This window comes from Rhinolophus sinicus, linkage group LG01 (genome assembly GCF_036562045.2).
Source record: "Rhinolophus sinicus isolate RSC01 linkage group LG01, ASM3656204v1, whole genome shotgun sequence".
NCBI classification, from domain to species: Eukaryota; Metazoa; Chordata; class Mammalia; order Chiroptera; family Rhinolophidae; genus Rhinolophus; species Rhinolophus sinicus.
The window spans coordinates 63,251,465-63,269,030 of NC_133751.1; the positions used below are offsets into that span (position 1 = coordinate 63,251,465).

At 33.3% G+C, this 17,566-nt stretch overlaps 1 protein-coding gene across 5 annotated transcripts in view; it reads left to right on the forward strand.

The window, feature by feature from the left end:
* Window positions 1–17,566, forward strand: part of GSK3B (glycogen synthase kinase 3 beta) — a 190,281-nt gene that overhangs the window by 120,672 nt on the left and 52,043 nt on the right. For all 5 annotated transcript variants that reach the window (XM_074331491.1, XM_019729652.2, XM_019729653.2 and 2 more), the window contains exons 5-7: window positions 3,458–3,588; window positions 6,887–6,993; window positions 11,159–11,256. In XM_074331491.1, coding sequence (XP_074187592.1) covers window positions 3,458–3,588; window positions 6,887–6,993; window positions 11,159–11,256 — 336 coding nt within the window. The remainder of the gene's footprint in view (window positions 1–3,457; window positions 3,589–6,886; window positions 6,994–11,158; window positions 11,257–17,566) is intronic.

A 17,566-nucleotide genomic window follows, 5' to 3' on the forward strand; every position in this document is an offset into this window, starting at 1 on the left:
GTTTGAGCACCTTTTCTTTTCTGATGAGCTTTTTAAAAATAAGTGGGCTTTAAAACACAACTCTAAAACAGATGGCTGGCAATCATCGTTGTAAACTTGAATTTTTTTTTAATTGAAATGTTATGTTTAAGGACAGGCTCTGGGTACACAAGGGAGCTGGATGCATTTTTGTGAATCATGAACAAAATTATTATTCCACTATTTGTTTTAAACAGGTTTAGTAGCACAGAGGAGAGGACATTGGACTTAGTTAGATTTGATAACTTTGTAATAGGGTTCACATTGTGTTCAACTGTTAATTAGGCCTCAGTGACCTCGCCTGTAAAAATTAGGATGCGTGTATCTCACAGAGTGATTGCAAGAATCAAATAAACAAATGGAGGAAACACATTTGGTTTGACAGTACATGTTAAATAAATCTTGAATTTAAACGTGTTAAATATCTCTGAGTTTCTAAGTGTTTATCATTCTAGTCTTTTACTTAGTGATCAAGCTATTTAACAATTACAGTTTTGCACATTTCGTTAATGGAATAAGAATATGGCAAAAGAAAGAAAGAAATAATTAAAAGAGCAGTACTTATCCAAGCCTCTACAGAATATTAAGTGTGTGATATTGGACAAATTGCTTAACCTCTGTGCTTCAGTTTCTTTATATGTAAAACAGAAATAATAGTAGAGCCTGTTACATAAGGATTAAATGAAGTACTACATGCAAAATGCTTAGAATAGTGCCTGACACACAATCCGTTGTTTTTCTCATTATTGCTATCTTTCTAGTGTAGTAAGCCTCCGTTATCCTAGAAATACTCTTTTACAGAGTCCAACAACAACAATAAAAGATATAAAATTGCATATTTCATTCTTTATCTTGACTTTTCCAAAGATAAAGTGAAGAGAATGTAGATAGAGTAGATCTTGCAGGGGACTGAATAGAGTAAAAAGACACCTTAACCTTATTTAAACTCTTAAACATTTTTGACAAAGAAAGTGTTTTTTCCCCCCACTAATTTTTGCCTAGACATTAGTACCTGATACAGAGTTAATAAAGTCTCTCCTTTAGTAAATTAATGTCTGTGAGTTCAATTTCTTATGGAAACATATTTTCTTAGCTGTAGTGAACTTAAACTCTTAGAATTCTGAGAGTAAGCTTTAAGACTTGGAGACTGATTCTGTGAAGAATGATACAATAACAGTTACAAGGCTTTTAAAATTTACGTAAATTCCTTAATTTTAACTTTGGTGGCAAAATGCTGACCCAATTGAAGATCTTATCTGTACATTTTACATCGTGCTTCATTTTAATGTAAGCGGGCATTTTCCCGCCAAATCGCGTCATAACGCGGGGCTTTTTTGACATTTTCTCGCCAAAATTAGACTTTCCGTAAAATATTCATATCTTTCGATCTATTTGATATTTTTCTATGAAACTTTCAGTGTTTTAGTTTAAAAAGAGGTCTCTATTTATTTACTTTGCAAAATTTTTGCCGGTTCCAACTAGAGGCGATATGACAAGTTTACTCGTTTCCCGCAAAAAATGTGTCAAAGAGGGCTTAGACTTTTCCAGCTTTAGTTCAGTATAGCAAGCATGTACTGACATTCACCTGTCGGCAGTTTTCATCATGCCCGTTTGAAGGAAAGTAGGTCCCGTGTTAACTTTAGTTAACTAAGTCTTAACAATAACTTCTAAATATGGTGCCTTATGTCAATGCTTTACCTGACCTTTAATTGTCTTTTTTGTTGTTGTTTTTACCAAGACACTGGTATCTTTGGTTTCAATCATTTCAAAAATTCTTCACGTGGTATATAACTTTGGGGTAGAGGTCAGAGGTGAGTAGTCAGAAAAATTTAAAAGTGAACCAGAACACTGACCTTGGGAAAAACAGAAGGTTGACCCTTTAATACAGGGGGTTAAGGGCACTGACCCCCACCATGTGCACTCACGGTCAGAAATTCTATAACTTTTGACTCCCCTAAAACTTAACTACAGATAGCCTACCATTGACTGGAAGCCTTACTGATAACATAAACAGGCAATTAACACATGTTTTGTATGCTGCATGTATTATATACTGTATTCTTAAAATAAAGTAAGCTAGAGAAAAGAATATTAAGGAAATCATAAGGAAAGTACATTTACAATACTATACTGTGTTTATTGATACTGTAAGTTTATTATCTGTTTACAAAATAAATCGTCTCTTTCAGTACCTACGGCAATATTGTCTTATATGATACAAAACACGGTAGATAGCGTACCGTGTTTCTCCAAGTATAAGACCTAGCCGGACAATCAGCTCTAATGCGTCTTTTGGAGCAAAAATTAATATAAGACCCAGTCTTATATTATATTATACCGGGTCTTACATTAATTTTTGATCCAAAAGATGCATTAGAGCTGATTGTCCGGCTAGGTCTTATTTTCGGGGAAACACGGTATGTATTACTAACAGTAGACATCAAAAATGAAAAGATAATGTGAAAAAGAAATTCATTTATTTACGGGTATAACAATTCATGCATTGGTAACAAAGAAGTAGCAGTATGATAGCTTCATGGTAGCCTGGTGTAATTGATATGTGATTGTTTCACGGTAGTAAGGAACTCTCTAAAAATTTTTTCAACATACATAGTTGTTGAAAAAAAATCCACATATAAATGGATCCATGCAGTTCAAACCCATGTTGTTCAAGGGTCAACTATACTTACTTTCTTCATAAAGTCAATCAAGGGTCTGATTCTTTCCTGCAGTCCCAGTTCTCAGTACTTTTTTCCTAATAAAATTGAAATAAATATTCTTTTAAGTTGATGTCAGTAATCAGCTAGGATCTGTTTTTAAATAGCATTTTAAAGTCTACTTATTTCTGGAGGATATTAATAGGAAGTATAGTGATGCTCTTTACAAGGTTACTGATGTTGTAATAAATCATTAATTATAGATTTTTCTCAATTAACATGTGAATTTTTCCAGGCCACTGTATCAGTAAACTCTGGGGCTGACATCTCTGAGAATTATTGTTCTAAAGATGAAACTGCAAATACTTTTAAAGAATGATGAACTTAAAAAAACAGAAGACTTGGCGTTTGGTCTAAACTTTGCTACTTATTAGTCACATGCTTTTGGAATACCTCTCTGAGTTTTTTATCTATTTGGGAAAAAAAACACCCCATCTTAGGCTTGTTGTGAGATGTAAGTAAAATAAAAAGTTACAAGCACATTGTAAAATCTCCCTTTTTAAGTTATTAAAGGATGGTACAAATAGAACATGTAGTTAATGAAACTAATTAGTTGATTGATACAGAAATGACATGAAACTTGTTACAGGAAGGTTGAGTGCTAATAATCCCTGGCATTTCACCTGTTTTGTTCTGAAAAATCTGTTACTTCATTTACTGCTTAAGGTTTCTGATTTGTTTGGGATAGGAGGTATTCAATTAATTTTTACTATTTATTCCAGTTGTATATGTATCAGCTGTTCCGAAGTTTAGCCTATATTCATTCCTTTGGAATCTGCCATCGGGATATTAAACCACAGAACCTCTTGTTGGACCCTGATACAGCTGTCTTAAAACTCTGTGACTTTGGAAGGTAAGCTAGCTCTCCTCTCCCTGTTTTCTCCCCTCTTACCTCACCTTTCTACCCCATATGTTCTTTTTAAATATATTTCTTTTATAATGTCAGTCTAAAAAAGCTATAGTTCTCATTCAAGGAATATAAATTAGAGCAGTTTCTTGCGAGGGTAGTTTTGGTAAATTCTGTCAGAATTATAAATGCATGTAGTCTTTGCCCAGCAATTTAACTTCTAAGGAATTATTCCCTTAGAAATACACATTTACAAAATAGTGTGTATACGGGGATTTTTATCATAGCATTGTTTATAAATGTCTGTCAGTAGGAAAATGACGAGATAGATTATGGTACCTATGCATATAATGTAGTACATGTAGCTGTGAAGAAGCATGAGCTGGCTCTCTATGAACGGAAAAGGAGTGATCTCTAAGAAATACTAAATTAAAGAAAGGTCAAGACTGTACATATAGTATGCTATCTTTGGTGTTTTAAAGACACACAGAATGTAGTCATATGTATACAGATACATGCATGGCTTATTTCTGGAATGATATATAATAAATCCATAATACTATTTGCCCCTAGGAAGGGGAACTGGGAGTATAGTATAGTATAGTTAGGGAACTTTTTCATTGATTGTACTTTTGTGTTGTTTGAATTTTTATTATGTGTATGTATTTCTTTTTCAGTAAGAACTAATTTTTAAAAAATACTTATTATACATTACTGTGTATCTTCAGAGTTAATCGCAATTTAGAGGTGCAGTAAGAGGTCTAATAGCAGTATTTTCTTCTTTTCCCACTATAATTTAATCTCTTATCCTCCCTTTTCTGCAAATTCCAATGCACTTTCTGTTTTCTTAAACTCAATCCTTGGTAACATAGTGTGTAATAAGACTTCATCCTTTCCATCTCCATAGTGTTCAGCATCTTTTACCTCTCTGATCTAACCTTTCAACATGAAGCCAAGCCTGTATCCCCATGTAACTCAGTCAGTTACCTTCTACCTTCTCTCTAGTGTAATCACCTAGAGTCTTCGCTCTCCTCTCAGTCTCTAAGACATGTCTGAGTAACTTGGATTCTCTCCAATTTTTTTCATTCTCTCAAATTTTTATTTTTCAACTCAACTCTTTATAGATATTGACCCAGTGCTAATATCTGTATTTCTACCTCTTTGTAATACTTTTATGTCAACCCAAATTTAAAGTCTAGGTTTAATATAGGATGTATTTTCCACAGGCTGTCTCTTGAGAGAGAGTCTTAATAAGCCCATCTGCTCTGTCATGAGTTAATTCTTCTTAGTATCACAAGGGTTTCCTCTTTCAGACCATTCCCTTTTAATAGTTTTCTAATTTCAGACACCTATTACAAGATGCAACTCATTTTGGAGGCTATAACTCTGTCCTTTCAACTATAAGAAATGGTGAAGGATATTAAATCAAAACTCTTTATTTGATGCCTGAAACAAAGCACTACTATTATTATCTGTAGGACCAACTACCTAAATCAGATGAGTTTTGTTTTTATGAAGTGTCTCCCCCACTGAGAGTATCTGATTGGTATGGACTGGAAAAGACAGACGACAAGTTCAGTAGGGTTTCCGCTTCCACCAGAGTGTCTACACTGTTGCAATGGGTCATTCTGTTGGGATATAGAAATCGCTTTGTTCTAATGTATTTGGGACAGGGACTTCACTTGTATGGTAATACCTCATTTTTAATAGCTCTGATAACAAAGCCCTTTTTGGTTTTTAACAGTTTGTTTGGGCAAGTAGAGTTTGGGATATACTTTAGATCCTTAGTGCCAGGTTGGTGGTGACTTAAAGAAAACAGTATTACTGTCTTAGCAGTAATTCTTTACTGGATGAAACAGGACCTGGAGGTAGGTGAAGGGCTAGTTGGGCTTTCTTAGGACTATATGTGATTACGGTATTAGACGCTCTCAACCCTCAAAGGGCAGGAAGTTACAGCCAGACTCACTTGAAATGAAAGAACATAACTCCATCAAGCAGTGAAGAAATCTACAGGCTGCGGAGTTTCCAGTAATATCTTCTTTATCTTATAGTGAATTTCTGACTATATAATTGGAGTTTGTCTTGTTAATGAAAAAAATTCTTCATAAGGTAGAAAGGTTTTATCAGTTATGCTGAAAAAATATCTCAACTTTCATATAGCTTAAAAACAGGGAGTAATATTTTTTAATTTATGAAATGGTTGCTGTGTGTCAGTACTTGTGGAAAATGTTAAAAAATAAACTGCCTCCCACCTTCAAATCTTGTGATGAAAGAAAAATGGGTTAAGGTCAGAGTTATCATGGACCAGAACTAAATGGAAGAAAAGAAAGCCCAAACTTTGAAACCCTTGTGACCACTTTCATCCATCTCTACTCTGATTTTCCCGTACCTTTACCCCCCAAAATTTTTTACCTTCTCTTGTTACTTATATTTTTATTTTTATTTTGTTGTTTGTATTCATTTCCTGTATTTATTTTTGCTATTATTATATGTCAAAATAGTTAGCTTCTACGGCTGTTTTTTTATTTCAGTTTGTCTTCAAGTTATCTTGAGAGACATCTTAAAAGAAACTGATTTTAATTTACTTTAATATTTAAAATACATGCCACAAAGTTTCGGAAGGAAAATTGGATTAAGAGAACATGTAATTGAACTTAGGACAACAGAGTTAGATTCATCTCTGAACCATCTCTGCCCTGAAGGAGTGAGCCTGTCTTTTTTATTGGGTAATGGATGTTTAGACAGTTAATAAATTGACAGAGATGGTGGGGAAATGAATTAGATTGGGTCTGTGAGCCTTAGGATATTGATACTCATTCTGAGTCAGAAGTCAAATTATAAAAGAGTAGCCAATTTCTTACCCTTAAAAAAAAAAGGGTAAAGAGTGTTCATTCTTATGTTATAATCTATTACTGTGCCTTTTGATAGGGAGAGATACCTCTTACTTTTCTGCCCTTTCTTCTTTGTATTTTGTTTTGGAGATGGAATTTAGGGAACAAAGGATCAGAAGAAATCCAGCATTTATCCTTTTGTGACTTTTTATCTCTTTTTCCTTAGGTGACAGTTATGAAATGAAGTCTTTAAAAATTACTATTATTTTTTAAATTAATGTTATGTTAAAATTATGTTTCATTTGTCAGATAGATATGGTTCATATTTTCTTTTTCATATGCTGCATGATTGGAATTGTATGACTTAGATAAACATTCAGTGTTGTGTGAATGATAGCAGTTTAGGATTTCTTAAGGTTTAGATTTAGTTAAAAGACTTTCTGCTTTTTATTTTTATTTTTATTTTTTATTAGTGCAAAGCAGCTGGTCCGAGGAGAACCCAATGTTTCGTATATCTGTTCTCGGTACTATAGGGCCCCAGAGTTGATCTTTGGAGCCACTGATTATACCTCTAGTATAGGTAAGTACTAAATCTGAGTAATGGCTTGTCATTAATCACTTAATCTTGTTTTTAGTCATTTAGTATTACTAATCTATACTTTAACTTAAATGTAAAGATAGATATGCCCTAAAATCTTTCTTCTTAAAGATTGACATGCAAAAAATGTGTAGAATGTTTTCAATTTTACCTTTTAGAACTTAAACTGTATTTATGATTCTCCTTTTAGGTTTCTTCGATTATTAGAATAATAATATTTAATATTCACTTTATGAGTGCATGATTTCTTTATGATTACATTTGTTTTTAACTTAAACTTCCAAATAAATCCTAAATATACTTTTCTTTCCTTTTTCTAAATTTTAATTCCCCTGAAATACTCACTTCTGAGCTTGATCACCAGTTAGAGAATTTGCATCCATGAAGTTTACGGTGATAGTAATGGGATGACCATATTGTTGATATTCCTACTGTGCTGTCTCAATTGGTTGATTTTAATTCAGGTTTAAAAAAACCACTCTGACTTCTGCATTAGTAGTTTGGCTAAACCCACGATTCTGTAGAAGTTTTCATGAAGGATCTTTAATGATAGAAGGCATTGAATACAGACAATTTGCTTCAATCTTCACTGACCTCTTCTGCCCCCTTCTGCCCACGCGTCAGAGTAAACACAGAGTGTATGATCAGGTAGACATGAATAGGAAGCTAAGAAAGCCTTAGGCCTTAGGCGAGGTGTGAGTGGAGGTCGGAATTATTGTATTGTTATATATTGTTTCTGAAGAGAATTCCTTAGTCCAAACAGAAACAAAAGCATACAAATACCAAGCAAACAAACACCACCACCACCTCAGTAACAGAAAACTAAGAATAATCAGAACTTGTATAGTTTTTGTTTTTTGATACAAGTAGAAATTCTCTGGTGAACAAAGACCTCTAAACAGAAACACATTTCCATTTTTATTATGCCAAGGGGCCAGAAGTTTTATCCACCATTTCTTTTGTACCACTAGTGCAATTGTGAACACAGTGAAAAAGGCAAATAACATCTTAGTATTTTATAAAAATAGCTTTGCCTTTCAGGAACTCTGAAAAGGTCCAGGGGCTTGCGGCTCTGCACACCATACTTGGGACCTGTAGCACTGGGGGATAGAGAGTGTAATTGTGTGTGTGTGTGTGTGTGTGTGTGTGTGTGTGTGTGTGTGTGTGTTGCTCCAGGTTTCATCATGGCTGCATTATTTGGCAGTGTTAAGGGATAAATGAGAAGTGAGTTGCAGGTTTATTACTACTTAACTAAGCTGTCAAGTGGACATTACTAATAGTTCTGCCTACCTTTCTGAGTGGCTGTGAGGATTAAATAAAATGTCAGTAAAAAGTACTATAGAGATGAAAGGTAGTATTCTTTTTGTGGTTAACTTGACTCTCTCCAAGAGCACATTTCAGCCCTTTATCTTTAGAGAGGGATTTTCCAGCTGCTTTATATTTTATTCAGATACATGCTACTGATCATCTGCATACCAGCTACTGGGATGAGTTGTGCCTGAGTAGATGCAGTTTGCTTCTTTTAAAAAAGTTATGACCACATCATCTGACACATTAAAGCATGTGTATATAAACCTTTGACCTTCTTAAGAGTGCATTACTTCAATAAATGTCCGTGTGCCTGGCAGTTCTTTGGAATCTTCTCACAAAAGGACAGTATAGTCTGTTTTATCAGTTAGGAACCAGTTCTCTGGGTGTTAGGAGCACCTGCTTTTCAGTAGCCTCCTTTGCGTGGCTAAGGCCAGATTCTGACTTCTGACTTTCTTGGCTTAGGACTCACCATGTGCCACTGATCTAATTCTGGGGCCTTTTGAACCCCAAGGAGCCTAAATTTGGCCTCCCTTTTTAGATTTAGGATACTTACCTCTGAAGACTCTGGAAGATTTATAAACAGACAAAAACAAAGGTATTTAAAAGTGTACTAATACAGGTACATTTTAGAAATTTTTAACAGTGATTTTTGAAGTGAAAGAGTAGTTGGTTCTGGCTATATTATTACCGTATTTGGGTATAACCAGAGGTAAGCCTGATGGTCCTGTTATATTGTCTTACTGAGAAATGGCAGCGTGAGAAACAGCTGCTTGATAAGGAATTGAACTTACAGACCCTTGAAGAAACAGTTAGTTATTCTGTGATAGGTAGTTATTTAAGACAGTGGTATCTTGACTGGGAATTGAAATTCAGCTCCAGGCCTATCTCTGCTGTTCAGTAGTGTCACTTTGGACAAGTCATTGAACTTTATTATGCCTTAATTTCCTTATCTGTGAAGTAAACGTGTTAAGCTATTAATAGATGCTCTTGAAAGATTGCTTTTACCATGAATTAGAGTTAAGTAGGAAATAGTATACCATTTTAGCTCAAATCCCAAATAAACAGAAAATTCAGTGTGCCAAAGCACTTATTTTTTTGTTCTTTCTGTTCTTTTATTCTTGTTGGAGAATATCATCCATTTGTCCATTGTGAGGTAAGAACAGATTTTGGTATTTCTCAAAAAAATGAATGATAAATATCTTGGTTTTAGTAATTTGCCTGAGTTAACATATACTGAACACCACTAGTATAGTTGCCACTTGAACCTTTGATTATTAATCTTCTGTGGCAACCACTAAGCAATAGTATTCCTTAATGTTTTACTCCCTGTCTCCCATATTTGTAGCTTGAATCCTGCCTAAGAAAGTGTCTTCCGTGCTTTTTTAATGAAAGTGTAATTATTCCCCTACAATTTTTCCAGCCTTGTCTTCTGAGATGAATTATTCTGTATTATAGAGGAAAGAAGTGAGTGCATATTACCTTTAACCTAATTAGCGAGGTAAAGGGATACTTTGAAACCTAGATCAAAATAAAGCATTTACATTAATAAGGAGATAGATGTTTTCCACTGGATTTGATTTTAAGAGTTAATGTTACTATTAGCTTTGAGTAAGATTTCCTAGCAGATTTTCGTATTTGTTTCATTTAGCAATTTCCTAATATTATCAAGGAGGGCTTTTTTGACCTATGTTTGCAAAATAGGTGTCTTGGTTGTCATTATATGAAAGTGGACAAAACTGACTTAAATTTCTTAAATGAATTTTGTGTCATTATTTTTCTCGGTTACTAAATAGAATCACTGGAGCAGCAATTACTAGTTCCTCTTGAGAGTGCATGTCACCATATCTGACCTCTTAAATTATTTGTTGTCTGTCCCCATGCCATTCCACTGTTCTCCTTCCCTACTGTTAGATAGGAATGCCCAGCAATGATTTATGTTTATCTCCCTAAAGCACTTGATTGTTGGTTCATACAAAACCCAGCAATCTCAGGCATCCAGAAACTGAAAATTAGCTTTTCTTTGCAGGAAGTCTTAATGATGGGCTATAGATAGAGTGACCATATAACTTATCTTCCCGCTTGGTAATACTATTAAAGGAGAAAGGGGATGCGATTAGTAATTATCCTAGGACAATAGATCTAAACCAGGATGATTTTGGAAAGGCAGGATGTATGCTTTAAATTATTTTTTTAATTTATTAATTAAATTTATTTATACATTATTAAAATTTATTAATTAAATACTTTTTAAAAATTTTCTTCAGGGATTGAAGTTTCCACTTTGACTTAAAAGTGAATTTTCAAAATACAGTATATTGTATCTTTGCATTTAAAAATTATATGACATATTTAAGCACATTTTCCTGTCCATATTATCGCATAAAAGTCAACTATTTGAGGTCTAAAAATTTTTCTCAGATTTTGCATTGGCTTAAAACTCTATGTACAGGAGATTGAACCCTTCGTTGTTGCTACTCTGTTAACACCGGCTAATGTGTCACTTTAAATATGATAAGTAGATAATCATGCCTTAAGTTTTGGTACTATATTCCCCTGTCTTGGTTGTTGAAGACTTGAACCTGATATTTGATAATTAAATAGACTTTACCTTTTTTTGAATGTTATTAGCCTTGTTTCCTCTTTCGTTAAGTTTAATACAGTTTTAAAATGCATTAGGAATAGTTTGATGACTTTTTTCCTCTGTTCTGGATTGTACAATCTTTTGGTTTTAATATTTATTCCGTGATCAAAGTGAAACTAGAAAATGTATATAAATATTTTTCAACTCAACTTAAGCTACACAATATTAATGAGCCTTTGTTTCTTTTCTCTTCAGACGTATGGTCTGCAGGCTGTGTGCTGGCTGAGCTGTTGCTAGGACAACCAATATTTCCAGGGGACAGTGGTGTGGATCAATTGGTGGAAATAATCAAGGTGAGATTTGAATTGGAATTTTTGAACTGGAAGGCATTTTGTTATTATTCTAAGTGCGTATAACACACACCTCCATGAAAAACTTAAAAATGGAGACAGTGATCCAAGATCACAAAGCAAGTTTAGCTATAGAGGAAGTGTAAGAACACAGCCTTTGGTTTCTAATTGAGTTATTTTTCTGCTGTATGATCCTGGAAAAGCCATTTTGCATATCTGATGCAAAAAAGGATACATCTGTAAAGTACACAACTGTAAGATCACTAAATTGTATATAAACTGAATACAAGCACAAACTATGTCTGATTTTGCTCACCATGTACTTTGTTCCTAATACTTTGCTGAGCACATAGGAAATGCTTGCATTTATTTAATATATTGATATTTGTAAAATGGAAGAATGAGTATCTATATATACAAGTACATCACTTATAGAAACAGAAATTTGACTCATCAGTTTAATATAATTTTATTTATTAGGTCTGTCAACACTTTTAATAACAACAGATTCAAAATATTATCTTGGAATTAATATTGTCCCTTAAGAACAGTGGGGGGGGGAGATTTGAATTGAGTTTTTAAATGTAATTTTTAAAAGTTTTTAATATTTCAGATCTTAAAGAAGTTCCCACCTCTTTTTTAAAAAAATCTAATGTCTGTACATTTAGACCATTAAATTGGTTCACTCTAAGGTTACAGTTTGGCCAAAGCAACAACATCTATTTTGGGGGCTTTATTCTTGATTTTCCAAATGTTTCATAGAAGTGTGAAATTGAAAATCTCCTTAAAGGTCATGTAGTTCAATCCTCTGTCCAGTGTAAGAACCTTCTTAGTTACATTCCAGTGTTTTCCAGTGTTTTCTTGAATGACAGATGGTTTTCCAGTGTTTTCTTGAATACTTCCAGCCATCAGATCACTACTTGGGAATGCAGCCTGTTCTGTATCTGGACAGCTTGAATTTAGTTTTTGTTGTACTGAGCCATACATAACTCCTCGGTAGCTTTTACCAGTTGTACACAGGACCATGATTAAGTTATTTTAAAATCCTTGTACTTCATTCTATGAAAATGTTAGTTTTTGATAAGGTGCTTTTGTTAGGTATCAGTTTGTACAAGTGTGGTTGAAAAGATCAGTGTGTGATCAAGAATCCCCCTTCCTATCCGTGTAATTTCTTATGGTGTGCATCTGAGACCACCAAAGTGTTTGTAGTGATTTTTGTTTTTTGTTGTTCTTTGTTTTTTTGTGTGTTTTATTTTTTGATAACCATCTTTTAGTTTCAAATTGAACCTTTAAACTTTGTTCAACAGATCTACTTCCTTCCTGATTGCCTCACTATACTCAGATCTAAATTCAAACATTTTGACCTTTTTGTCTCCCAAAAGCCTATATATTCCCCATTATTCAAATTAATATTCTGATACAGGGATTGGCAAACTTTTTCTGTAAAGGGCTAGATAAAATATTTGGGCTCTGTGGACTAAATGCAAATCAAGAATATCCTAGAGATATATAGCAAAAGAGAAAACAAATTTCCACAGATTTTTCGTTAATGAAATTCAAAATACAGTAACTACGTATAATTTTTTTGTAATATAGTCTAATTACTAGAATGGAGTTATTTGTCGGGGGAGCTCTCAACATTTAATTGGGTGCAAAGTTAGTATTCCCTATCATAAAATTGATTGCAAATTGATCATCTGTGAAGTCAATTCTTAGTTCACGGGCTCTACAAAAACAGAGGTTGGGCCATAGTGTGCTGACCTCTGCTCTATAGCAGCCATTTAGCCTTTTTCCTGTCCCCAGGCTTTCACTTGATGAGCTTAAGCTCACAATTCTCTGGGTATACTGCCATTCTATTTGTCATGTGTTTAGCTTATTGGAATTGTTTCATTTCTCTACTGAATATAGTTTTAGAATTGTCATTAATTTTAATCAATTCATACATGATACAAATGAAATTGCCCAGGAAACTTAAGTGTATAGCTGTGATGAGTCCATAGCCCATACTTGCCACCGTATCTTATAAACCTTTACATGGAGAGCTTTTTTGCACTTTTTGTCCAGTTCTTATAATTCACTTTTCTGCTAATATTGGTTTGTACTTATTTAATAGATTTTAGTAGAAACTCAGTTTGTTGTTGATGGTTTAAGACTTCGTTTTCATTTAGGGCTTATCTGTTGCAAGTTGGTCCAAGATCAATTTGTAGCAGTAGGCCACCTCTAAAACAACACTTTTTCATTTCTGTATTTTCTTGTCATCTTGCATTTACATGCAAGGAACATAGTCATCACCCTACTATAGTTCCACGTCACTGTCTATAGGTGTTTTGAAGGTGACATGAAATCATGGAATTAGCACCCCAGAGCTCTTTGGAATATCTGGCTTTTTGGTCCCTTTTAGTCCTAAGCATGACTCCCCGGGATAAATGAAATATCAGTACAGTAGTACTTCGTTTTTCGAACGACTCCATTGACGAACATTTCAGTTTAAAAATGCCGTAAGCCCAGAAGTAAATGCTTCGGTTTTCGAACATGCCTCGGAAGTCGAACATGTCACATGGCTTCTGCTGAGTGCAAGATCCTGAAGTCTAGCTGTCAGCTCTTTTCGAATGTTTCAGAACTCGAACAATCTTCCGTAACTGATTACATTCAAAAACCGAGGTACCACTGTACTAGTTTACCATCCATTTGGTGACATGAAGTTATACATTATATTGAGGTTAACAGACATTGTGTTGTAGTGTGTATGTGAGTCTGTGTGTGTAGAATAGCATTAAATCTCATTGCATGGAGGTTAGTAAACATTGTAGGGGTTCTCTGTGTTTGTTTAATATAGCTCTAAATCTTGTTAATTCTACATATGTTTCTTAAATATTGAATATCTATGATGTTTCATTGGAATGAATTTCATAACTAATTCTGATTTAACTGTTCCAGTTTTCCTGATTTAAGTCAGAAATCAGAAAAGAGAAGTTGTGTAGGTTCGCTTTCAAAGTTAAATATTAAGACATTTTTATTTTTTAAACAGGTAGTATCATTACTGCTAATCAGAATTGATTTGAATTGTCCATGAAAGGTGGTCTCAGGTCCCCAGTTCATTTCCTTTTTTTTTTTTTTTTTTGACATAATAGTCACGAGCCATTAATCCTTATGGTAACTACGGAATCTATCAATCTGTTCTTTCCTACTCTTTCCATTTCTCCTTTGAAAACCTCATGGGGATTCCTCTGAAATATCTGTGGGTAGCTGACCCCCCACAGTGAAATAGATACTCTTCTCTTTGATTTGAGTGTATACAAAAAAAATGAACAACCATATAGCAAACTTAATGAATTTTATTTGTGATACACTGCCTCATTATTTTGTGAACTTTCTGAGCAGGCACTTTGTTTTACTATATTTTAATATCCAAGGGCACCAAAATAGTTTTCAATAAACATTTAAATTGAATTAAGCTGCTAGACCATTGTTCACTCATGAATTTGGAATTAACCTGGAAATTAATAAGAGAAGTTAGTATGGTTTTTGTATATGTTGTTCATTAAGTTTTATTGGCTCAGATGTTCATGCCAATATTTAATCCATGAGTAACATAGTTTTATAAACTGAGCTAACTTTGTCTTATTCTAGCAAACCTTTTAAATCTCTTCTCTCCCTGCCCTCCAATAAGAAGGCTTTTGCAACATATTTAGAATAAGTAAAAAGTATAAAGCAGAACAGAATTGAAAGTCATGAAAAAGTATGAAGAACACTTAATTTTCTGAGGTTGATTTCATGCATAGGATTATCAGATCAGTATTTTATTATGACAGGCAACCTGTGAATATATACATATGAAAAAAAGCTTTGGATTTTTAAAGCATTTGTAAAAAGAGAAATTCTATTAGGGACTTCTCAGATAATAAGATATTTTTCTTAAAATTTTCCTCAACATATTAGTTAAAATAATCTCAAGAGTTATCTGATGTGGTTTCACATACCTGGTAAAAAATAAAGCATTTTGGGAGAAACTCTACCAGAAATTTCACAAACATAGGTTTAGTGCCATAGCATTATTCTTTGACACCTCTGCCATCAGTCACACCAATGGGGTTATTTAGAAAAGAGAGTCTTCTGAATAGTTGGAGAAGATAGTAGTTTTAATGATGATTACTTTTTAAATAATTACATATGTTATAATTTTATATGCTCAATGCAGAAGACTGAAAACACAGACACACAGAACAAAAGCAATTCCTTACTGTTCTGGCATGCCATGAAAAATAACTTTTATAAATATTTTTATATACTTTCATATGCATATATATGTTTATATGAAAATGCCATCTGTTTTATAGATTTTTTAAAAATAATTAATTGTATTTCTCACATGAAGAACTATATTTTGACAAGTGATTTTAATGACTGTATGGATTTTATTGTATGATTATATTGAATTACATAATTGATTCTGAAAAGAATATAAGGTAAAGTGATATATTGCCTTTGAAAAGAAATTATGTACAATATTTAGCTTCTCAAAGATTTGATCATTAACTTTCTTATGTAAATGACAAATGCCCCCCAAATTTCCCAGATGGATTGAAGTTGAAACAATAAAGGAATTTCTGGACCTGGGAATACTGGAGGTTTTACTAGTAGTTTTTTTTTTTTTAACCCCCTTCAAATTTTAAAACAAAAATTTCAAGTAAGAAAAAGTAAGCTTCAGTCCAGAGTTCAATTTCTAGATTAAAATATCACAAAATCAAAAGTTTCAAAGAAACCAACCAATTTGGAGAATTTCAAGTTTAAAATGCATTAATGTTCCTAGAGATACGCTTTCATTTATTCCATAACATTTACTTACGCTTAGTAATAATTTGACCATTGCTTTCTGATGGACGTTTTAGGGCAGAATTAGAGTCTTAACCTTTTGATGATAGAATTTCAGTAGTTTCCATGGTTTTAGTAACAAGCTTTTTAAATTTGGATGTATCTCTTAGAAAAACATGACAGTTAAACATATAGATACATAAGTTATTTACAATAATAAAATTTTTATATGGCAAGTAAAGTTACTTAATTTCTCTTTAAAAAAACTTTACCATTGTATCATTTTCTCAGCAATGATCTCAATTTAGGTATCTATGTAGATAGCTCTTAACATAGCTGAGAGCTAGTAAAATCTTAATCTCTAGCAGAAATTTGAAAGTAAAAACAGTAAGATCCAAATAATCTTCTGCTTATGTTATTATCGCTACGTAGATGGACTTCATTTCTATGGCTATCAGTAGAAAAAGATTTAGAAGGGAAAAGATTTAGAAGTGGAGAGTGGAATTAAAAGGCAAGAGAAAGGAGAAGATTTTCATTTTTTTCTGTTCTGTGATACTGGTTTTTTTTAAACCATCTCTTTTTTCTTTCTTTTTTTTTTTTTTTTGGTAATTACAGAAACTATGAAAAAAATAGATGCTTTTAATTGTTTCATGCCAGAATCTTTTGTTAGTAAGCAAATAAAAACAGTTATATAAAGTTGAGAGAGCCACATTTTGTTACAAATGTTTTTCTAAATAGTTGTTTTCCTGGTCTTCCAATTTGACTGATGGCTATTTGCAGTATAATTCAGACCAAGAAATCAGTGATTTTCTGGCTCCTCAGAAGTCTACATTTTCAAAATACTGGGAAACTACTGCTGATCACAAAGCTGTCACTTAGTGAGATCTTCCTTTGTACCAGGCACTGGGCTAAGCGCTTTACATACATTACCACATTAAATCCTTATATTAATCCTAGGAAGATGATGATGGTGATGATTACCACCACCACCACCAGATTTGGGAGGGGTTAGGTGGTAGGAAAAGCCTTTCTGATTAATCTTTAGCTAAATTGATGTTCTCTATTGATGGAATTTTATAGATCTAGGGAAAACAATATGATACTTAATGTCAGCTTGATATCCAGAACCCATTAAGTCATATTTATTGCATATTAGTATTTTTAAAAAGTGACCACAAGCTAAAGGAAATAGCCCTTAAATCTTATTGTAATAAATATACCAATCAGCTTAACATGTCTTTGGACTAGGTTTAATTGTGCTTCATCTAAAGCAATCACAGTTATAGTGGTGATTTTCTTTGCTTTCAAATACAACTCAACCTTATTTTCACCATCTTTGTTTAGCAAATGTTTTAGATTTTCTCCACATTATGGTTTGTCCAGCACTGGTGTGCTTAGACTCTCCTGGTTTAACATTTTCACCAGCAAATAGAGACAGAGGTCTAAGCTAATAATTAAATAAGTTTAATAAGTGTAAAATACTTTTTTTCTTAATTTTTTT